The sequence below is a fragment of the Anser brachyrhynchus genome (genome assembly GCF_964034855.1).
Source record: "Anser brachyrhynchus genome assembly, chromosome: 2".
In the NCBI taxonomy this organism is placed as follows: domain Eukaryota; kingdom Metazoa; phylum Chordata; class Aves; order Anseriformes; family Anatidae; genus Anser; species Anser brachyrhynchus.
The window spans coordinates 42,591,229-42,615,718 of NC_137695.1; the positions used below are offsets into that span (position 1 = coordinate 42,591,229).

Below are 24,490 nucleotides of genomic sequence, written 5' to 3' on the forward strand. Positions count from 1 at the left end.
TTAGTTTGACTGCCACCAAGAAGTATATTAGATAACAGATATTAGTATATTATGGTTGATGTAGGAAGGGACCTCTGGAGGTCATCTGGTCCAACCCCCCTGGTCAAGCAGCACCACCTAGAGCAGGTTGCCCAAAGCCACATCCAGATGGCTTTTGAATATTGTTATATGCCAGAAGATGAATAAGTTTGTATCTTGTGTTGACTGTCATGATTTTATATTCACCTTAAAACAAATTCAGCTAAAGCTGGTAGTAATTTCCACAGGTGTCCTAAGCTTATATAATATTTACTATAAAAGAAACCTAAACGTGCATGCAAAATGCGTATGATTTGGACTCAGTGATCCTCAATGAGGATCATTGGGCCTCATCATGGGCCTCTCCCAACTCGGGATATTCTATGATTCTATGAAAACCTTGATTATTATGTTTTTGTTTTTATGTCTAACTTCTAATCATTTTTGAACTATCCCAATCAAACTAAATTCGATGGGTACACAGCTCAGTTAAACACTTACAGAATTAGGATATTTCTGTGAATTTCACTCATACTACCCGACCCTTTTAGATATGCAAAACTGAGCACAATGAGACATTCCAGCAAGATTACAGGTCATTTCTTCTGCTGCTTAATTCAGAAGAACAACCTTTTTTGGCATTTACTCTGTTTAGTTCTAGCTAGAAATCCAGCGAAAATAGAATGGTATGTACCGTTTGAGAATGACCACTACATGCTTTCGAACCTTAAAATTATTTAAGTTCGGTTTGAATTTTGGACAAAGAGCCCAGGCATTTGTTATCTAAATAGGATCACTCTTCCTCATTTTGCGTATCATGAAGCCAGTCAAGCTACTGATGTTCTACACATCAGGTTGTGTATTTTCTCGCATCAGTTTGCATACTGCTACGTACTACAAGCCTAAAGTAGTTAAATCCCACACAATTTTATCTCTGTATCTAGTCAGATATTTTCCTGTGGCCTCTGCTTATTTACAAAATTGTTTGTCCCTGCTAATTCAAACATATTATGTAATCCATGCCCATGATGGAGCTATCAGATTTATAAGAGTTTGCGGCTTGCACTGTTTAAAGAATTAGGTCTGTTTCTGTTAGTAACTTACCATACTGCATGCTTAAGACACTTGGCTGCACTATATTATACCAAGGACGATGTTTTCTTTTTTGTAAAACGAAGTGTACTTCTACCTTTTATTTCATATTTATTATCCTCCCATTTATATTTTCAATTATACCTTGAAATGTTCAGTCAATCACCTGTGCATTTAGTTCAGTCCAGCTGTAGCCCTAGATATGCACAGGAAGGGCAGGCAATGACCAAAGACTTACCCAAATCTGTAAATGTGTATGTACCTGTGAAGCTTCCCCTCCAGGTGGTCTGTCACAGAAATTTTCTGTGAGAAAACTGGAAACTGATTCTTGCCCATGCTAGGGTCAGGTGAACAGATCTACTGAAGAGATATATAGCTTCCTCCTTCTTTAATAGTGTCGATCTAATGTGCTCAGAAGAACATGGCATGAACAAAGTTATTTTTTTAACTATATCCTGAGAAATGAAGCATAATTGGATACACTTTTTTTTTTTCAAAATCTATTCATTCATATTGCACAATTAAATTTATGTAGTAGTATGTCACATTGATTAAATCTGTGAAATACAAAGGTGGTTTTTGTTTGTTTGTTTGTTTGTTTGTTTTTCTTTAATGTTTCACTGCTTATTTATGCTTTGGAAAAGAGGGAAAACATTGAACTTCTGAAATAGTACTGTATTCAGCCCTAACCTTGGCACCACTTCAGACCAGTAGCACCACACTAAGCCTTTGCCTAGCACCTCTTTCTTGGGATTTAATATGTAAAACAAGATTGTTAGGTACCACAGAGCAGCAGGAAAGAAAGAAGCTTACTTTTGAGTTTTGCATGGATTGCCATCTTTAGGACTCAGTCTCAGCCCTCCATCTTAGCTCCCACATCATCAACATTAATGTTACAAAGACACTCTTAATGCTCACAGTATTGCCATTAGCCTGAAACCATACACAGTAAACCTTATGCAGTAAAGTCTGAGATGAAGGCATCCACTGCCAATCTGTCCTCACCATACTTTACAAATCTTGCAGACACCTAAAAGGGTTATCTCAAGTCCTCCTCACAGTAAATAAAATATTCTCTAAAAGGCTTTTGGGGATCCTCAGGGCATTCCAGTATTGCCAAGAAGATGCTTTACCCTACCCCTACCTAGTAGGGAAATACATAACAATGTGCTTTAAAAATTAAAAATTTAGAAGAATCTGAATAATTACTTCCTGTCAATTCTCTAGGTTGGCATCATGTAATTCAAGAGTGAGCCATCTCAGGAAATACATTTGGAAATGTCTGTGTAGCCTGTGGAAAAGCTCTGTAAAACTGTGTACAAAGCACAATACATAATGAAGTTTACACTTGCTTTGGGTTTGTCCTGAGGAACATACAGCAATTCTGACATGGTATCTGTCAGTGTTACTAGTTACAAGATGCAGCCTAGCAGCAGAGGAGTCTATTAAACAGATTTACAAGTCAACTGGCTCAAAATATTAGCATTTGCTTCTCCTTAAAAATAAATAAGTAAATGCATCATCTGAATAAAGGAAAAAACAAAGAGTCAATATGTAGATATTCAAACAGGATAAAAAATCCTGCTCTTGTGCTCTTCAATTTACGTGTCAATATGCTATATTCTCAGACCAAGCCCATTTGTCCTGATCATAAGAATCAATGACGTTAAATTCATGGCAGTCTTGTATTTTGATTTGCTCAGAGTATTGCCTAGTGTTTTCTGACACGCACCAATTGGAGCTGTGTGCCTACCAGGGATGAACACACCCAAGAGGCAGAAAGATTCCAGTTTATTTCAGTACCAGTCTGGATCTTGGAAACAGAACATGCAAGAAAGAAATTGAAATGGTAAGACATATCTGTTTAAAGTATACATTCCCTAGAGGCATGCACTTACTGAAATTACACCAAACTTCAACAGATTTGTACATAATAAATTTTTTGAAAATTGCACAGTAATGTTAACAAACATCAAGGCAGTAGATTTCTCACCAAAGCAGCAATTAAGCAAACAGCCAAATAAACACGGTGAAAAAACACATATTTTTCCCTACACTACTTCCACAAAAAAGATGGATTTTGTTTGTTTTACAACTTTTTTTAAAAAGCAAGCTTCAAAGAAGACTTCAACGAGGAAGAATTTCAAACTGCATGGCTTCCTATATCTCAAAGCAAAAGGCCTGTCAGGCCACCCTAACTGTAAGCATATCTACACAGTGACAAGAATAGTGTACACAGCACAACAGAACTTTTGCTGTAACTGTAATATAAATGACATTTGTATTAACCCAGAAAAATATTAAAGACTAAAGAGAGAATATTATGCCTAAATAAAATGTAGAAACATGAAAAATTACATATTTGAGATGGGATTGCAATTAAATTTTCTCAAGAGTTAAGCATTCTTAGCAGATCCACCTCTACTTCCACCAGTGTTGTTAGGTCTCATGATTTAGATAGGTAAGTAATCTATTACAGATTGTCCATACCTTTTATTAGTTTCACGTATTTATATACTTAGGTCTTTCCCAACCTTAATGATTATATGATTCTATGGTATTTTGAAGGAATTCTTCTGTCTACTGTGGCTGACTTGCTACGCAAAAAAAAGACTACAATTTCTGTTTGAGCTATAGAATATGAAGCAAGGAAATAAATATTTAGACTGGAAAACTGATTGATGTTGAACCCATTACTGAGCTTGTTAAAAATTGGAGCATACTGCTCATTTTCTTTTGACTTGCTTTGTTTTTTAGTTCCTGAATCTTGTAATGTATTTCTTTAGTGGGTACAGATAGCATGAATCACTTTATATTTTCTCTGATCCCCCTAGTCTTTTTCTGATAAGCTAAATTTATCAAGGCGTTTACAACTATTACTATAAAACAGTCATTGTTAACTTCAAATATGCTTATGATGTTTAAAAATCCTCTCCAATTCTAAACATAAAAATACTAACTAGCAAAATGGACACAAATTATCCTGATTCTCCATCACACTTCCTCTTTGCTGCCTTCCTATCTTCAGCTTGTCTTCCTGTTTGTTTTTCACCAACACCATGAGCAATGACATCAACAAAAATAAGTCCACATCCGTAATAACTCAGTATTTTTCTATGTATGTTTTCCAGCTACTAGGAAGGCAAAGTTTTGCACTGAATAGTTGTATTCAAGAATTATAATTGATATCCATCCAGTATATTTTAAATTTAATAACTGGGACTAGAGGATTTAACCAAATGCACTCAGAAATACTTGGTAGATCTTGGCCTTAGCTATTAATCTGATTTTAAACGAAACCAGGGAAATACAACGCAGAAAAATCCTTTTGTCCTGGATCTCTGCCAAGATGTTACTGTATTAAATCTATTCATTTCAATGAATAGGTTTTATTTTATTTAATTTCTGACTGGCAATACTTTTACCAGACAATGAGCAAGAGATTTCCAAGAAGTCAGCTCAAGTCTGACCAGTGGTCAAAATTTCCCTACATATACTCACACACAATTTGGCTGTAAAATGCATGCCTCATTCAGAAACAACACTTTTTAGAAGATATTCTGCCTCTTCCTATGTTTTGACCTAAACATTCAGAAGTAACACTTGTGAATCAGTGTAAGTATCATGAAGAGTTTAAAAACGGGTTATAGAAACTCTTAAAATTGTGAGTGTAAGAGGTTTCGAATAAGCCATGTTTTTATAGCAGTACTCAACTTGTAAGTTTGACGTCTTGGATATCACTATTTACACTACACATATCAGTGTCAAGCAAAGAAGTGTTCAACTGAAAAGAAAGAAAACTATGGGGAAGAGAGAACTACTTTTCACTGACCAAGCTATTTTCTCTTCTTTTGCAGGAAGAGTGCAATGAAAATCCACGAGCACTCTCTTTAGGGGACCAGAGAGGGAAAACGTTGTTTTAATCTTTTCCCATTGTTCTCCCAGGCCATAGCACTCCTGGCTTCAAGGCAACATCGGCAGGATTCAATCCCAAGCCAGGCAGAGATGCCCATTAACCATACTCAAGGGAGTATTATTTAGCCCCTTCTCCCAGTTCTATGTGGTAAATCCCTTTTTAAAATTATAGTTTTGATTACTGATCAACTTGGAAACAAAAAAATTCTGCTGGAACAGTCCTGCTGGAAAGCCAGGAGCTGTCCTGCAGGGAAGGACAGGCCTTCTGTGCCGGTAGGCCGCAGGTAGGCCATACACTGAGACTCACTCTTGTATACCGACAGCTGTGCCCCTGTGGTGCTTTGAGATTTGCCCAAAGCATTTCTCTACCATCGATCTACTCTTTCTTGGATCTCTCACCCAACACTGGCAACAGCTTCCCACTGATCCTCTTCAGCTCACCACAGAGCATTCCTCGGGTGCAAGGAGCCATGAACATGTCACAGGATAAAGGTCCATCCTCACACACTTGCCGAAAATGTTTCAGAGAAATCAGGAACCCTAAATTTACGTTTTTCCCCTAACTGACATGACCGCCAACATTAGCCATGTTTAATGACAAAAAGCCACCAAAGAAGTATTAAGCAAATATTAAATTCAGACTTAGTTCAGGAATGGAAACCTTGAACTCCCACTTTTATCCTAAGCCTGGCTGCTCAGCCAGTAAGACTCTAGCCTTAGTATCTGTAACTCCCACCTTTTTTATAGTTTATATTTTGTAGTTAGTTCTGGGACACAAAAGCAAAAACTCAAAGTGCTCAAGCACCATATGGATAATTTTACTGGTGGCAACAATGCTCGTACCTACCTAGCTAATACCTTCTCTTACTTTTAAATTGGAGACTACATCCACTAACAGAAATGCCAAAAACTGACTAACTAAATAAAACTAAAAGTAAATTTATACAGGATTTGCTTTTATGGAATACAATATGAAACATAGGCTTAGCTATCATCTTTGAATAACTTGAACACAGATACTTTAATTTATTAGACATTTGGAATTGCACATAGCCAAAAAAAGAAGAAGAAAAAAAGAAAGAAAAAAAAAGAGGTGATACTTCTTCCTGAGCTAGCATAAAGTAAAGTTGTTAATGTCTAATTTTGAACTCTACCTGTGTGCTTTAGCAGATCTAAAGACAGAGCTTGACAAACAGGAGTATTTATCCAGACAAAAATAGCCACTCAGCTGTGCTTTAGTGCCATTTTCTGTCACACCAGCATGACAGCACTAAGTGTTTAGTTCAAATAAGTGGTTCCATGTCCTCTGATAATACAACATGGTTCCAGCATTCTGTTCACTACAATTTCAGCTCCATCAGGGGTGGCACAAGACAGCTCAGTATTCCCAGAGATTTTCAAACCGTGGTGCATGTGTTCTATTATGCACTCAACCCGTCTGGTCCATTTGGACTGGATTCACCAGGGAATACAATTAGCTGGCCATTTTATTTACACAATCCAGCCTGCCAATTTGTCTGGAGCTTCAGTTATTTTCCATTTTCTTTTTCTTGCAGTTTAGAATGGTTTCTGAGGTGGTAACTATCTGTAGTACAGATTCTTTTTCTACTGGGCATTTGTGTATAATACAACCAACTTCTGGGGACTCGACTTGGGGTGGTTAGGATCTTCAAATTAGAAGGAGTAATTTCCTCACCAAGCACAGGTATGTTGGTGGTGGTGGTATTTTTTTGTTTGTTTGTCTGCTTTTTGTTTTAAGAACCACTAGATAAGACTTCTATATAACATGCTGTCAAACAAATCATGGAAAATATGAAGGAACAGCAACAGAAGAGCAAACATACAGAAACACATTTTGCTCCCTACTGTATGACTAATCAGTGGTCAAAAAGCAGGGTGTTCTTGTTGCACTGAAGATCAGAATTGCTATTCAGCACTTTAGGAAAACAAGCAAATACTCAAAAAATGAGACAAGAAATGATCTTATCCAAAGGACAACGAATTTAGGTAATTTCAGCAAGCCTCAGAACGACCGTTGTCACTTCACTTCATGTACATTTTCCAATGTTCAGATAATATGCTTAATACAAATATTGTGTAAAAAAATAGGAAAAGGCAGAACCAAATAAATATAAAAAAATAGCCTCATCCAAATGCAAACATTTGAAATAGTAAACTTATAAAAATATTGTGTGCTTATTCAAACTAGGAGGTTCCTATATTACTTGATTTTATGACGTCAAATATTATATTATTTTCTGCCAATGTGTTTATGGTATCTCTCTGCTATTCTTTTCTTCCTCTTTCTCTACCTCTCTCCCCTTGTACCAAATAAAAATGTTAGCCTCCTATATTTTTATCTTGAACCAACACAAAGACAAAATGTTTCATACAATTAAAGTAAGAAGAAAAATTGTGCCATCTTTCATCAGACACTGTTTATTCCCATGCTGCCACTCAACATAAATAGCCTGAATTACTTATAATTTTTCTAACTACCCTAATTATCTTTTTCCAAAAACATGCTATCTCTGGACAAGCCCATAAAATATGTCCTAAGCTAGCCTCTTGCCAAAAGTATTTTTCCACAGGTTTTGCTAATCAGCTTCATATAACTTAGTCATTTTTGTAAAAAAAAATGTAGTTAAACTTTGATAGGAAGCCTACATACTTTGGCCAGTTGTCTATAAATAATTCAAATTACTAAAAATTAAAGTTACGGTATCTGCTGCAAACAGAAAATGACTGATAAGGTTACATAACCTCTCTCACAACTCTGAATGTTTCCATCACTAAGTCTTTCAGTGAGTAATTACGAGTTAAACTGAAAGTAACACCACAATAGGATTAAACGAGAAAAAAATATCAGTGCTTTTATGCTGGCAGACAGCCATGGACATTCTAAACTCACTAGAACGCATGAAATGTTCACTCTCCTTACCAATTACATTAAGAGGTTTGAGAGAAAGAAGCTTGTATTTATCTCGAGTGTCCCTGATTCCTCAGGCCAGTCCCCTGTCAGCTGGAATGTTTTCTCAAAGCAGTGCAGGTTACTAGCCCTTGACCCAGGGAAGGAGGAAGTCCTAAAATAGCTTTTCTCCATTCTGTAACTTCATATTGCATTTAAAAAATACCATCCATTTTGTTAAATCCCCAGATCCTCTCCACTATTCTCTTGACTTGCCTGGTAGAATTCTCTTTTCCAGGCTTAAAGACAGTCCATTCAACTCTTCTGAATTTGAGAATCCTTAGATATTGGAAACAAACAGTGAAAATGAGAAAGCAAGAGAAGTGAATGATGCATACAAGGCTATAGGGATACAACAACCAGATCCATGCAGTAGGGGGACATTCCTAATCTATGAAGGAAGCATTCAGCAGTGGTACTGGACTGTGAAACAAATACAGAAAAATAATCAGCAGCCACCATTCCAGAGATGAATGGCCATTTCTCTGCAGTTCAGAGATCCTCAATCTAACCCCTGCTCTCCAGATCAGTCATTTTTGTAGCTGTAGAATGGCAGTCATCCTATGGATGCCTGTCACCCTTGACTGCCTTCAGTCAGTGAGCAATCAGTGCTGGAGGAGTCATCACCCAGGTATGCAGGGTCATTAAATCAGTGCTGCATCTTTGAGCAATCAGCAGTAACGAGCAGGTAGTTTTGAGGCAAAAGCTAGCTGAGTTGTACGGCAATAACCAGGGCATGTATTTCAATTCAGGCTTACTGCACTTGGCTTCAAAACACAAAGAGAAATGTGTACTCACCATGGCTATTTGAGAGCAGGAGAAGAATAGGCGCACTTCTCTGACGTTGGCATTGAGTTGCCTAGAAAGCAACTAGTGTTGACTAGTGTTAGCATCAGAAAGGACTTTTTCAAAAGCTGTTCCTCAGGCCTGTTTATGTGCACTAGTAAAGTTTCAAAGATGATAGTTCTCCAGTGACTCCCAGCTCACTCTTCAGTAACCCAGCTCATGAAGCTACACAAGTACCTGAGCAGCAGAAATGAAAGCTCACTATTGCCTGAGCAATTGCAGTTTGCATGGACTGGACATATTACTGCTTTCACAAAATAAGACACTTTGGCAACCAACAGTACTACTCCCAGGAGATACTTAACAGCCTATGAAAACAACTGAACACAAATGCTTGGATCAGGACAGCAATTGTCTTTGTACTCCCCTCCAGCTGAGTAGAAGGCCTAATAGACTGCCTTGCTGCAGTGAGATGGATAGAAAATCTGTGCTCCCCCACTAAAAAACAGAGCTGTCTGGCCACTGCAATTACTACTGCGGTAGGGGTTTCACATGCTTCAAAGTGATTGGTGGTAATCCTTTAAGTTATCTCTAGAGCTGTGTCATGTCCTGGTACAAGTCATATACTGTCTTCTTTCTTTGCAGAGTTTGCCTCCTCAATTTCTTGTCCTCTAGACTCACAGTTTCAAAATTACAGAACCAATCTTCACATGGCCACTTTTATGTCTTGCTGTAGAACAACAATCCTTTTTGCAAATATGGAAAAGGTTCATCAGAAAGATGAAATACATAAAGGGCAGTTATCGTTAAAGATAACAGCATAACAGCAAGCTATGCTAAAAAACTGCCTGGAGTGTTCCAATTCAGATTTTGAGAAAACTCTGAAATAATCATATCTTGCCTCAGATCAAGCACAGTGAGTATTTAGGGACACTTTTCAAAGTCTGTCTGTGAAGCACAGACCACTGAGTACTGTAGGTCACAGGAATGCAGTAAAGACTGACCCTGCTTCAGCGTAAGCAAAACAGTCCAAAGAGGACAGCTGCTAAAGGTAGGCAGAGTTTACCCTGCTATCAGACTCTAAAGCAATGATGTTGTCAGAGCTTCTTCCCAAGCAGTCCAGAAAAGGGTCTCACCACGACAAAATAATCGATTCATCCACATAAAGATGGCTTACAGAGTACCTGATTGGCAACTTTATCCCATTTGTACTGGAAAAAGTGATCTCTGGGTGAAGGTAATGTAATGTGCCACACGTGATGTGGCACAAGTAGAGAAAGTTTGTTCCTATAGCCCCAAAAGATCGTCATTTCAGAGCCACGCTCAATAAATCTGTACGGAAGTGTCCCTTTCTCTCTCCATACCTGGAGAATTGTTGAACTAGTTTCTCTTGTACCTGAACTTTAGACTAGACATTCAATGCATTGCATCTTGTATGCTGACTTCAGACAAAAGCCTTGTAAGATGAATGATGAGTTCCTAGATCAGTTTCCAATGATTTTATTATTATTATTATTATTATTATTATTATTACTATTTTATACATAAAAGTATTGGGTTTAACATACCTCTTCTTTTTGCAATACAGTAATTTATGCTTAGAAGAAATACTACCTGCCTGTCCCACCAAACACACATTTGGAAATGTCTGGGGTTGCTTAAGGTACTCTTAGTTTTGCTTACGTTCTCAAGGACAGACTGTTAATTTAAGAATTTATCTGAGAGGCAATTATCTGGTCACATGCTTTCTGCTGCAGTCTCCAGAGAGTGAAAGTGAAGAGAAGAAAATAAAGAATGTCATTAATAAACATACCCACTTCATTCTGTGGGTTGTATTCTTAAATTTCTTGGGAAGGTTTGAGTAGTTTTAAAGGATAGGATTCTTCTGAGATCCTCTCCTCAAAGATACTTCTGTTGCTCTGCACTTCTGCGTGCTGCAAAATATCCAGTGCTATTCAATGGGGAGAAGATAGCTTCCCCAGCCAGAACAGCATTCAGTGCTGCATAACGTGGTGGGTGTTAGTGGGCATCCGGCCTTCCTGGTTGTTTTCTTTTTTTTTTTTTTTTTCTCCCCACAGGAGTCACAGGACTGCAGCAATTCTTTCCTACCCAACTCCTGTAGTGCAGTTCAGCACAGATTTATTCCTGGAACAGTGACACACCTGAGTTTGCACTGTCCCTCCTTCCCATACGCTGTGATTTTCCAGAACTTCTTTCCTAAAGCAGATTATAACATGAAATTAGACATCATGCCCAGCACCTTTAAGTGGCTTCATTCAAATGTCTCATTGTGGAACACTAACAAGAGGAGAAGTATTTCCAAAAAACAGCTGGGAAACTGAGAGGTGCTTGAAGTGCCAGTGACTTGGGCCTACTGGGAACGAGCTGAGATCAGAAAGGTCTGAGCTTGAAAGCCATGCGATTACCGATGGAACGCTTTTTTACCAGCAAATCTTATAGCAGAAAAGCATCCATAGTGCCAGCCTGTTCTGCTAGGAAAAGCAGTTTAACTCCAAGGAAATTAATTTGAGGTTTCATTCATATGACAAATATTTACAATAAGATCTGGACAGAAATTCATATATTTTTAGCTAAAAGTTTTGCAACATTTTAAAAAGTTTTCTGTATTTCTCACAGATTATACAAATCTTAAAGGAAACACCATTTAGTTACTACACACCTTAATAATTTTACATATTTCCCCATGGCTATTTTTGTCATCATTAATCATCAGTTTTGCAAGAGAATAATCCTCCCCCTTTTGATTTTTTTTTTTCTAGGATGGGTAACACTAATCCTAACATTCCAGAAATGAGCCTAATCCTAATAGTAAAAAAGGAAGTCCTTTGTTGGATTTTGTTGGAAATACCAGAAGGGAAAAAAATCAACAACCAAGATTATACAAATGAACTTTCTAAATACATTTGAACAATGTTAAGATTGGTTAGTTAGAAACAGAAGAGCACTTCTGGTTTTCTGATACTTCTAACAGTAAAATCACCTAGGCCTGTCCCCATACAACCCAAATACTGGGTTGTATATCAGCAATACCAACGCAAGAGGAGACCTAAAACTTGACATTGACACATACTACATCTGGTAGTCCAGAAATCAATAAGAGCAGTGACCTGCTTTCACGTGAAAAACAGGAAGAATCTCTCCCAAAGGCCCCGATGTCTATATGGCCTTCCGACTAACCATCAAAATATGAGAAAAATGTAGAAGCTGCATAGCATACACAACTATGTAAGGAAAAGAGCTAAAAATCTAAACCACAACAAAAAACCTTGCTTTTAGCAACTATTGTTCATGTCTACATAAACAAGTTTTTACTGAGGAAGTCATAAGTGGTCTGAAGTAAATGCTGGAGGAGAGAGAAACAGAATGAAAAAGCAGTAAGAAGTTTATGGCAAAACCACCTTGCCAGAACAGCACAACGCTTATAGAATTACTGTAGTCGTCTGACTGATCATGTGTGAGAAGCTGGGAGAAGAAAGGGTATTTCTGATACATCAAACACAGTAAAAGCTGAAGCGAGACCACAAAGCTCATCTTCTTTTCTGAAACAGGATATCAATTTAATTCTGCAGAAACGTAACTGGGGTGTGCATGTCTTCTGAAGAGGGCCTTGCAGATGCTCCCTAGGAAAAAAAAAAAAAAAAAAAGGTTGATTTACAGTAGTACTGCTTCTAAGACGAATGAGATGCTGTAAATCAAAGCCCTAAGATATGCTACTGTTTGCCACTTTCTCTTCACTGCAGACTCCAGCTCCTTCCTGAGCCAGGCTAAACGCACCTCTTTGAAGCAACTACTGTGACATTGTGTTCATCCTTTCTCAGGGTTTATGGCCAATTTCCAGAGCCTAATTGCTCTTGCGCATAGTAAGGAATATACTACAGGCAGACTATGCCTAGAATGAACATCAGCCTTTTTCCCCCTCTGTTTTCTCCCTGTTTCAGCAGCAGATTCTCTCTCTTGTTAACAGCAAGTATCTGTTGTGGAGGATTTCTCCTTCACAGTAGAAAACAAAAGCCTCTCTTGGTTTCCAATGTGATTGTTACAAATCAACACCAATTCTGACTTCATATGTGACATTAGCATTGCTCTTCAAAGCAAATTTGATAGTTTCTCAGCAGTAGCATCACATTTTTTAATGCATATTGACAGGCAGGTCAGTAGCCAGTGACTTTTTCTTAATGACTGTATTCTTTTGTTCTCTTTGCAGTACCCACAAGGACTTGAATGACAGAAAGTTCATTTTTCTCCGAATGAACATCTGATTAGAGTAGCCCAAGCTTTACCCCCCTTTGGGAGACATGCTGTCAGCCAGCAAAGCCATGGTGGTCGTGGTAACTGTCACTGCACATCCAACAGCTGCTCTGTTACACATTCCCTAACCTGGCAAGAGCTGCGCTGCTGAGATTCTGCCGCTTTCCTCCACCCTGGCGCTGAGCTGCCATGGCCCCGTACCTCCAGCAGGTAGGCTGGCGAGCAGCACTCGCTGCAGCTGCTTCTCAGCTTCCTTGGGCTGGTGCATCACCCGCACGAGGTCTCCCTAAGGTGCCTTCTGTGGCCTCGACCCTGGAGACCCAACGTCACCTCTGTCAAGCAACCCGAGCTCCACAGCTGGAAGCCTGCAGGCGCCTCACTTGGTTGGCACTCAGATTTTGCAGATGGTCATACACTGTGGCTTTTTGTTATACTGATGGAATAAAATTATGAGGAAAAACTGTGCTTAAGTGGACATTTTGAATTCTTTAGGCTCAAAGAAGAACTTGGTCTGCTGAATAGAAAATCAATAAACTGGGTAGTGTATGCTCCACTGATAGCAAAAGAACTCTATCTGTACAATTGTCTTGTCCTAGCTGGGCTTTAGCTGAGGCAGAACTTCACCTACATAATACAGAATTCAGCACAAATTATGTTCAGTAGATGGACATCTTAATCATTACCTGAACAGTCATTTAAGGTTTAATGCTAAACTATTCAAAATATATATGTTTAATTATAAAAAGCTAAGTAAGTAACAATATCTTTCGAACAATCCTTAATATTTCTATTTTTGTTGAAGACATGGTAAGAACATGGCTTAAACTGCTATCACAATTGGTTACACCTTCCTGGAGGTCCTTTGCTTGCACTTATGTAGGATGGTCCCAGCAGCTTTGTCTTCCACAATGAAATCTACAGCCGAGATCAGTGAGACATTCTTGAGCATCATGCTATTCTAGAAGCTTAAAGGTAAAGCAAAATACTTATTTTTTTTTAATTAACATGTATTCCTGCTTGTGTAAACCATAGTACAAGGTAAAAATAAATAAAAAAAGTAAATCCAAATTTTCTCTGAATTTTTTGATGATCCCATCTTATTTCTAGTCAATTCAAGGAGTACAAGAACTGAATGACAAAATTACTTATTTACTTTCCATTACAATATTAGTAACCAGCATCACTGACATAAAGATGCAAATGCATTATAAAGACTTTCAAATGGTAGCTCCCATGCATATGCAGTCTTTTTAATGACTTTTGACATTCTAGGTTGGGGATTGCTTTTTATGATAAAAAGCAAGTTAACGTGTAAATGGCTAAGCAAGAAGGCAGATGAACATGAAGGGACTGTAAAAGTGCATTTGCACAAACTCCAGTTCACCCACACACCTGATGTGCATTCATACATTTTTCAGTACAGATGAGGTGCCATTCACCAACCAAATCTGCACGTTTAAAAATGTAAACAAAAACTTTCATGGACAACAAAGGGTGGCATGAAAGACAACTAATATGACAAAATGAAGATGAACCGTGGTAGAAAGTGAATGATATTTCGGAACTAGTGGATACTGGTCAACAGCATAACTGGCATACCAATGGGTTTGAAACTGGAACCATAACAAGAATACCATTTGCAAGAGGTGTTAGATCAAGTTTTACAGCATACTGCTTCTTCTCCTGCTAAAATTGGCAAAAAGTGATCCTTACACATTACAAAGGGCCAAGCTGTCACAGATGCAATAGAAAAGAATTATTTTTATCCATGAAATAGCAGTGGTAGAAAAGATGTATGAGAACCTCGTTAAAAAGATAATTTTTTTTTTAAATGTGATTTTCCAAAAGTGCTATGATTTCTCCAGATAACTTGGCTGTCTCCATTTTGCTATAATTTCTAGCTGAGGAAACAAATACCAAGCTATGCAAATTTCCAAGTCTTAACATCTTTTCTAAACAGGGGGTGAGAACCCTCAAAACAAGCAAAACCTTTATTTCTATAATTGCTACCAAAAATATGCAGCATAGCCAAGTGAAAAAAAGTTATTCTGAAATTACAATATTTTTTTTTAGAACACGGGGGTTAAAATCTTGCTGTTATTCCTAATCTGCTGTTCCATATCAGACAATGATGAAATTCAAACTTTAGCTTCCTCTTTCTACAGCTTATCCCAGCATGGGAATTGATTCATCACACTCTGCAATCAACTTCTTGTACTTAACTGAATACAAATTATGATACTGAGGGAGATTTACATGTTTGTGTCATAGAACACAATGCTTGGGAAGAAATTGATTTATCCTCTGAAGGGGATTTAGTCACAGTTCCAAATTCCCACTCAAAGTAAAACAGAAGGATTGCGAGGATGGGTGTTTTAATTTTTTTTAAATGCTTTTCTATTTCTCTATGTTATTTTACATAATTTTTAATTTTTAAAGGAATCGTTTTCTGTTTGTTTCAAGCTTTTAATTTACTAGAAATAGGAAATTTGCTCTCCCATATTTTGTTGTAGAACTTCTGGGAAATCTCAGAGATGTTACGATTAGCTTTCTGAGCCTTATTGAAAGGTTAGAGCACTAAGTATTCTTTTATCTAAAATGTGAATTAGTCACTGAAATTTAATAAAGGGTGTTATAAAAAGTGGGGTAAAAAAACTGCCAAGAAACAATCAGTTTGGAATAGTCCAACCAAAAATCCCAGTTCTTCTGAGCTGATTAACACTTAGCCCTGGTTATGTAAAAACATGACAGAAAGCTAAACCTTAGTTACACTTTCATTGACACATCACTGTTCAATCATGTCTTCTTTGCTGCTATGTTTCTTTCCTAATTCTATGGGATAGGTAGAAAATAGAATTACATTCCTATATATAGAATACATACACTGCATTCCACGCTTATTACATATGTATAATGTTAACAGATATGCAGTAGATTTGTTCATACCAGATATGGCATTTGTAATATTTTCTTGCTCTCTTTGCCACTTACTTAATTCTGCTTGTTATGTCTTTCCAGTTGTTTATACTATGAGACTTTTGGAATAGATATGAAGATAATGCCTGAAGGAACAGATCCCAATTCCTGATGCTAACAAATAAATACATTAGTAATGCACAACGATCATACTAATGCAGAATTATAGGTAAATAATAGAGCTACTTATGCAAAATCTATAATCCTAAATTGCAGCTTGTTAGGAAAAGTCAAGAAATACGGGTCATACCTTAAACATTTATTTAATTGAACAAAGAGATAGACTACAAAATCCTGAATCATAGCATTTGCACTCAACTGCCAGTTTCAGTTTGCCAAAAGTTAAAATCGTTACCATCGTCACTGGAATTTCAGAACTGTCCAGCACTTCCAAGATCTCATAAATTTAGTTTTACTAGCTGTGCCAAGGTTTTCCCGTGAGTACCCATTTTTATATCCAGCTTCATTATATTATATATCCTTATACATCTTTCAGTGGTGAACAAAAATTGAAAGTTTATTGTAAAGCAGGTTAATCAAATGCTTTGTAGCAAATGATTTGGAATGTCGAAGTTGTCAGGCTCTTACGCCCTTCTAAAACCAACTGGAATCACTAGGATATACCTTTTGAGCTTTCAGTTGGATTCTATGTATTACAACGTCACATTAATCAATCAGCAATATATCTCACAATTCTACAGATGATACTATAGTCTGCCATATTAACTGCAATTATCCCTTGCTGCCACCCCACCAGTAACCCATCAGAACTGGAGTTGCATGAAACCTCTATTTCTTCAGAATGTATGTATCCCTGTAAGGTAGATAATTAAAAACATACCAGAATCATACTGTGGGGAAATGTAAGTCGAGAGCTGAGTTTTCAGATCAGATCTCCTCCCTCTGCATTCAGTGCTCTCTTAACACTGAGATGAATGTCATTAGATAAAAGTACAGCAGCTATAAAACCATACTTGGTTACATGAAGAGCATTACAAAGGGAGACGGGGATAGAAATTGCGTTTGCTTGCTGCTGCAATGAAAATTTATTTCTCAGCTCAAAAATGTGTGACAAGAATAACTTAATTGCCTTCAACAATAAGACACATGTATTTACAAACAGGCATGTGTTTAACTGCCCAGCATAGGTAAGATGCTATCAACTAAGGAGTTGATTTCCAAAACAATGGATGAACACAAAGAGGGACATAAGAGTTTTCTTCCCTTTACTGAACTTCAGGTTATGGTGCCAATACTACCTCGCAATAACATCCGAATCTCAGCAAGTATAAATCACAGAAGCAGTGTTGGTCAGTTGAGGTTCTGTAGCAGTTGAGGTTCTGTTGCTAAAGTTCAAGTCAGATTGAATTTTCCAGATTGGTGAATATGAAGACGCTAAGTGTTCAGCATTATTATTGTTGCATCACCCTTAAACACCTAAAAACTAAAGGGAGGGGAAAAGCTTTTATAAAAGCAACATGCTTTGATCATATCGGTCATGGTAGGAAAAGCATCTTCCTCTACTCACATCCTGTTTATCAGTCTTTAAGTGTCAAGTTTGAATTTGTAACAAGTGTAGCGAATACATTTCATTATTACAAGTTTTAAGGAACATAAATCACAGTATCTCAGATTGATTTTGATATTTTATTGAGAAAGAGACAAAAAACCACAGGCTTCTCAACAAAGTAATGCAAGGAGGTATGTGTATGCAACATCCTAGATAACTACATAAAACTATCCTACTGCAAATTTGGGTACGGATAAGGTTATAAATTTACTATAAGATAAATATGCAGAGTTTGATCCATTGAAAAAAAGACGTGCTGACAGATTTTTAAAAACTATCAGAATCACAGTCAGCTATGGCATTTTTTCTCGTTTATTTCTGCATCCCTCTCTATGTAGTTTAGTAGATAAGTTTTTGTTTCACCACCTTTGTTTTCTGCCCCTGATGACTCAGATCTTAACATTTCCAATGACACTAAACCAAATGCAGAACCTTGGATTGTATTTAGCCCTAATTTTCCTGAACTATGAATAGTGCTTGATCTCACACAATTTTAGTGGCCTATAAATTGAGGAGCTTTATCTTCACATCTTCACCCTACCACTCACGTTCCTCCACAATGTGGGGCAAACTGCTTAAACTCTTTGTACTGTTGTTTCCCTATCTATAAAGCTTTTTGAGGCTTAAAGACAAACCAAGCAACTATTACACTTGAACTTCACGGCACAATGGTCATTCTACATTGGCATGTCCCATAAGAAGCAAACATTCCCAGAACTGAAGAAATAGATAATAATTCTTAAGAGAATCATCCAGAAATAAAGAGGATTTGCATTTCTGAGCAAGGGTTTACTATATAAAAAGAACTCGTACAAACAAGGCTAATGCTCAAACAAGACTGACTACATAGCATGTTCCAGCTATTAGTAGTCTCTGTTTCCTTCTATATATTGGTAACAACCCCTGAGACTAAGGATGTAGTCAAAATGTGTACGCTGATGAACAGATTGGAGAGTAGCTTTGAACTTTAGAGCTTGTTTCCATAAAGATGTTCTCCACGGCCACACAAAAAGAAGAAACAAACCAAAACCAGTCCATGGAGTGTTCAGGAAATGGTCCGGTTAGTACCAATAAAAAGACAGTTAGATGGCTCTACTTTGAGCTCACAAACAGGGGACTACATCAGGCAGTGGTTATTGTAGCCTAGAAGACACATTTAGCCTGGTCTTTGAAACATTTAAGATCAGGAATTAGCCCGTCTTTATGTTAATTGAAAAAAAAAAGAAAAAGAAAAAAGAGAGAAAGTATAAAGCAAGAGAATTGCTAAGTAGCTTTTTAAAGAAAATAACAAACAGAAAGAAAACTTATGACTGCATGCAGCACAGGAAGGAAGAAGACAAAAATCCAAAATGTGGTAACAAATTAGTTTCTAAATAAAACCTCCAATACAAGAGTTGACCTATAATTTCCATGAATGTATTTAGACAAGAAAACAATCTGACCATAGCCTGAAAAGTAATTGTTCTTGCAAAGAGGGTAAATCACATGATGAAAGAGATAGAGACTGGCTTGTTTTAGTGGTGGACCTTCCCCTTCCTTTAACACTACTGAACTACTATTATTTGAAAATCTTGATGCCGGTCCAGTCATCTCTACCTGGTATATGGTTTTTAGCTTTGGGGTATATCTGAATCTGTTGAGATAAAAGAGGACGTTTTAAGGAAACAAAAGCCAATGAAAGATTGTGCTGCTGTGAGCAGACTTTGCAAAAGAAAGGGAATCAAACTGTTTTTCACTCTGGCAATTAGATCTACTAGTGACTGGCAAACATAATTATTATTTGATGCCATTTTTCTAGTTGAGCAGATGGCCAGCTCCCTAGATACTCCTTCAGTGACTTCTTGCTAGGACAACAAACAGAAATGGTGGTAAATAGTCACCCTGACTGGATGCTTCCAACTTCCCCAACACATGAGTGGAAAGGACTACCCCACGAAGGGAAAGGTTTCATTTCTGATGAAGTGATAAGAGACAGGCCACAGAGTCTCAAAACAGGCAGTGCCACCGGAGAGCTTGCCACCTAGAGACACACCAACTGCAGGTCTTTGAGCAAGAGAGAGGCCAAGGTAACCCAGTGCTAATGCTCGTACTGTGAAGATAGTCCAAGAGTCTCAGGTGTGACTTCACAGGCCTGCAGGTTCAGAGGTCTGCAAGCTACTAGTATCCATTTTTTAGAACAAGCAAAATTATAGATTAATCAGACGGGATAGAAATAGTTCAACATGCCTAATGGTTTATCTTCATGCAATAGTATATTCTGCTGTAAATACCTCTGATCTTTAAACATTTAGAAACCAGACACACAGATGGGTTTAATTTTCTGTGGGTGAATAAATATAAAATGTTCCAACATACACTACAAACAAACAAACAAACAAACAAAAAACTACAAACTCATCCAAACTCATCCTTCATCTCTCTCTCTCTTCTAGAATAGATGTCTCCAGTCAGTGAAAATCTCAGAAAGCAACTGCAGATAAGGCCTTGAACTTCACAGTGGCTTTGGTAAAAGTATGCCTCCCTTAAGCGGAGGAGGAAATGTCTTCTTTGATTCTAAATGTTAATTCTCATTTAAAGCTCCCCCACATCTCTCACCTATCATTGAATGTATTTCACACGGGTAAGCATAGCAAAGAATCACAGCCTTTTACTGGAAGTCACATTTCATAAAATGAGATCAAAAATGTTAACAGCAAACATGGTGAAGATGTGCCATTTGAAAATATTCATTTGAACTCATTTGACCAAGGCTATTGTTTGGAGTTAAAAAAAAAAAATCACACCTGTGTGCAGACAGATAGAGTCTCTTTATCTGGTAAGAACAAGGTGCAGAGACTTGTGCAATAGATAATTAATCTCTATTGCTATCTATAGTTTCATTGTTAACACTGTCTTGGTTGACGTGTGAAAATATGTTCACACCTTTGAAAATGAGCGATTAACTAATCAAATGACAATATGAATCTTAGAAACACAGAAATAACTGCAATCCAGCACTACTTATGACTATATTTTTATTTTTAATTTCATAAGACGTGCTGAAAACCAAACTTCTCCATTACCTCTAGCATCCTTCAAGACTATAGGGAAATTAAAAGGTTTTCCCCCCTGTAATCATCATCAAAATTGCGACCACCATCATGAGTCTATTTTCACCAGAGTACACAATATTTTACCCTGCGGGAATTAATTGCTTGGAAAATTTTACTTATATAGGCAAGTTCCAGGAGACTGTAACAGAGAGAAGATGTAAGCAGCACTGACTAACCAGGGGCAGATACTATTAAGCAGTAGCCACTGTCCCATTATGAGCCTCTTAAGTAGCAGTTGTGTGTATCAAGTAATGTAAGACCAATAGTCTTACATCAGTGCCCCAGGAAACGTCCCAATTAAGCATGTTTTCTGGATAAGTATGTCAATTAAATGAAGCATATGGTAATAACTTGTACAGAAGAGCTACACAGCAAAAGCCCCACGTTTCATCATAACTTCACAGGGCTGCAGAATGTGTGCAAGATTCATATTTTAAAAGATCTGACTAAACACAAATTATATTATCCAAATGTCATTTCAAAACTCTCTCCAGCAATAAGATGCGAGATAGATCTCATGCTTATAAGAATCCCACCTTCTGCATTTTTTTCTTTTTCTTTTTTGTTTCCTTTTTTTTTTTTTTTTTTTTAATGAAACTATCCCATTATATCCTCAGATGCTCCCACAGGACGGAGCTCAAGTAACTGTCATTTCCACATGAAGGAAGGCAGTAAATCTATCTTTTCTCTATATACAGAATTCTATAGAATGGTGATCTTATCTACATCTACTCTGCATATAAAAGTATGCAAAATATGCACTTGCAAAGTATTTAGCTTTTTTATCCATCTACTAAAATTCTTGACATGGCTCTTATCACATCTCTAACATTGTAATCTCTTTCATTCTGGCTGTGAAAATTGTTCTGTTTATATTCATTCAAATAGCTATAAAAAATATTTTTTGTATCTTTGAGTTAGTCACTGTAACATCTCTTGCTATCACCACAATGACTCCTGAGTCATATACAAGCTATTTATCTTAATTTAAAGCCCCTTCTGGACAGTTTCTGTCTTACTGCCTTATTTATGCTATTTTTGCTCTACATAATGTCAGTCTCATTTACTTATTTGTCATGATTTCTAATAACTTGTCTAACACTTTTTCTGATACTTTCTCATTTCCAATACTTTACAGTAGCCCCAAAGAGCGTAAGACTATCATCAGACATCCATTTCCACATTCCCTCACTTAAAACTATTCAGCCCATCAAATCTCCAAAACAAAGTTGTTCTGTATTTTTTTTTTCCTTTTCTATTTGTTTTTCTCTCCTGAAGACCTCTTTTATTCTTAGAATTCTTCATGCTTTCCTGTCACACATGAAAATCAGACTTGCAGAAGAAAATTGTTTTTGCTTTCCAGGCCCAATAGCGTTAAGAAGCAGCACGGCAGTGCAGGTTCCCTGAGTTACAAAGTTGTTGGATATTTCTCTTTGTATTTATTGTCTTTATCAAAGAACAGAAATACTACTTCAAAGCAAAGTTCTATCTAGCCTAGTATCCCGTCTCTGAAAACAATCAAATGAATACAATACACAGAGCTGACATTTAGTTTCGAAGTTCTTCAATTTAAAGAAACCTTCACAGTTCTTATTCTGCAGGGCATATATAAATACTACTAGCCAAGAGACTAAGAGCAGCAAATATGACTAACTTCAATTATTTCATTTTTATTTATTTCAACTTACTGTTTTAAGTGTACACTCTCCTTTTTGGTTTTCATGCTGAAAGCTCCTTTTTGCATCATATGTTTTCTTGTATTCTCTCATTGCAAATACATAACTTCGCAGATTGGCTGACATCTGTTTTTTCAACTCTCTTACATTCATTGCAGAAGTGGCATAGACCAAAAAAACTTGATAAAATAAATAAAAATAAACAGGTATGTTGCATTTTCACAGCCCTGTTCACTTACGTATCAAATAAGTGTGTAAACTTCAACTGAAAGTGGTATAGCTAAATATCACAGAAAACAATTATAATACCTATATTCTACTCTAAGAAATGAGATCAAACTTGTGTTTTAAAAACAGAACATCACAAAGACACTAAAGGCTCTATAACAGAAATGCTCTAGATCAGTAAAACCAAAAGCAATCGTGTGGAAGATTTTGCCTACATCACGCTCTACTAATTTCTGTGAATGTATCAGCACGAAGAACGTGGCTGTTAGTGTGGCCTCTAGTTGAAACAATCCACATTCAAATGAAAACACTGAATTATCATGTGGAGAAAATCATGTAAATCTAGGAAAACAAACAAACAAACAAACAAAAAAAAACCACCACAAAACTGTGAACTTGAAAGTCAGACCTTTATTTTAAAGAAAATTAGTATAAGAAGAAATAAAATGCCATTGTGATCAAATTTCTTCCTAGTGATCATTTCTAGTTTGCTTATGTTTTATCTTCCAGAGGCATACAAGACATATAATGGTGCTTGAGGGAGACTCCTGGACTTCTGACTTATCTAAGAATGTGATGTTAATGCTTTTTTTTTTTGGTTTGGTTTGCTTTTTTTTTTTTTTTGCCATCTTCCATAAGAGGCAACAGCTTAAATGAACTGTTTTTCCATACCACTTGTCTGCCAAAAACACAGAAGAGGTTGGTAGGAAAAGAGAGGAGGCTCTTTGAAACTTTGGATTGTATTTGTTAAAACAAGTCTTGACTTTCCTCTCTTACTATATATCCTTGGTTTTAATTTCTCTTAGTTTCTGGGGAGTCATGTTTTCAGCTTTATGAATGTATGGTACTTCCTTACAGCTTTTCATTCCATGTTTCATTTCTCAAAGTGATCAACCGTACAACCAAAGAAAGACTGGTCAGTTAAACATACTGGAGACTCATAAATAAAAGATACCAAAATTACTCCTCCACCCTGAAAGTGTACATCAGATACGTCTCAATACACAGGCAGACCAAAAGGACAAACGGATCAATTAGTTGGTTTGAACAGTACCAAACTTCTGGTGGCACTATGCAAAAAACGAAGTGCATTCTTTCAACACACCTCCTAATCTGCTTGATTTTTAGTAAGAAACTATGCCGTTCTTCAAATTTTGCCTTAAAACCCGTGTCTTTTTAGAAAAAATCAGGTAACTAGTAGTACCCCATACTAATTTCTTGACGTTGTATCAAAAGCCTCTTTTGACCTTTTGATCGCTGGCATTTATTATGCAATGTTTTACATTACGCCCTTGCTTGTTACGTCCTTGCCTTATGTCTTGCTTAAAACTCTTGAAAAAAATGGCATGTCCTTGACGCGCTGTAGAATTTGAAAACCTTTATCCTGAACTGTGCAAACTGAAGATAAAAAGGAAACAAAACATAAGCCCTAAATAACTATGGTGTAGATGGGCTGGGGGCAGCCCCAGGAGCTTGGTCCCAGAGACATACGGAGCCAGGAAGCCCTTTTTATGAAGGGCACAAGGGCTGTAAAACAGCCACCCCTCCGCACACTGCGCATGCGCCTGCGCTCCCTCAGCCCTGCCCTCCCTCCCCTTGGCGGCCATCTCGCAGCCCCCACACACACACCGCGCATGCGCCCGGGCTCCCTCAGCCCTACCCTCGCGCGCCCCCGCTCCCTCCCGCCGTTTTGCGCGCTCCCGCCGCCGCCCTCCGCCCGGCGCCGGGGGGGGTGAGAGCGGGGCCGGGTCGCTCCGCGCCTGCGCAGCGGAGGGGTCTCGCTACGCAAAGTGCGCAGCCGCCGGCGTAACGCGGGGCGCAGATGGAGCCTCCCCCCGGCGCTGCAGGTAGGGGCGGCCGCCGCAGGCGTTGGCTGGTGGGCGGGCCTCAGCGGACCCCC

At 37.7% G+C, this 24,490-nt stretch overlaps 1 protein-coding gene and 1 long non-coding RNA gene across 2 annotated transcripts in view; one reads left to right on the forward strand and one right to left on the reverse strand.

Moving 5' to 3' along the window:
* Positions 1 to 1,466: 1,466 nt before the first annotated feature.
* Positions 1,467 to 24,490, reverse strand: part of LOC308189299 — a 28,698-nt gene continuing 5,674 nt past the window's right edge. The window contains exons 2-3 of the long non-coding RNA XR_013946268.1: positions 22,375 to 22,541; positions 1,467 to 12,420 (exon numbers count right to left, since the gene is read on the reverse strand). This is a non-coding gene — a long non-coding RNA (uncharacterized lncRNA). The remainder of the gene's footprint in view (positions 12,421 to 22,374; positions 22,542 to 24,490) is intronic.
* CMC1 (C-X9-C motif containing 1) overlaps positions 24,219 to 24,490 on the forward strand; it is a 41,835-nt gene continuing 41,563 nt past the window's right edge. The window contains exon 1 of the mRNA XM_080579182.1: positions 24,219 to 24,437. Coding sequence (XP_080435308.1) covers positions 24,413 to 24,437 — 25 coding nt within the window. The 5' untranslated portion in view covers positions 24,219 to 24,412. The remainder of the gene's footprint in view (positions 24,438 to 24,490) is intronic.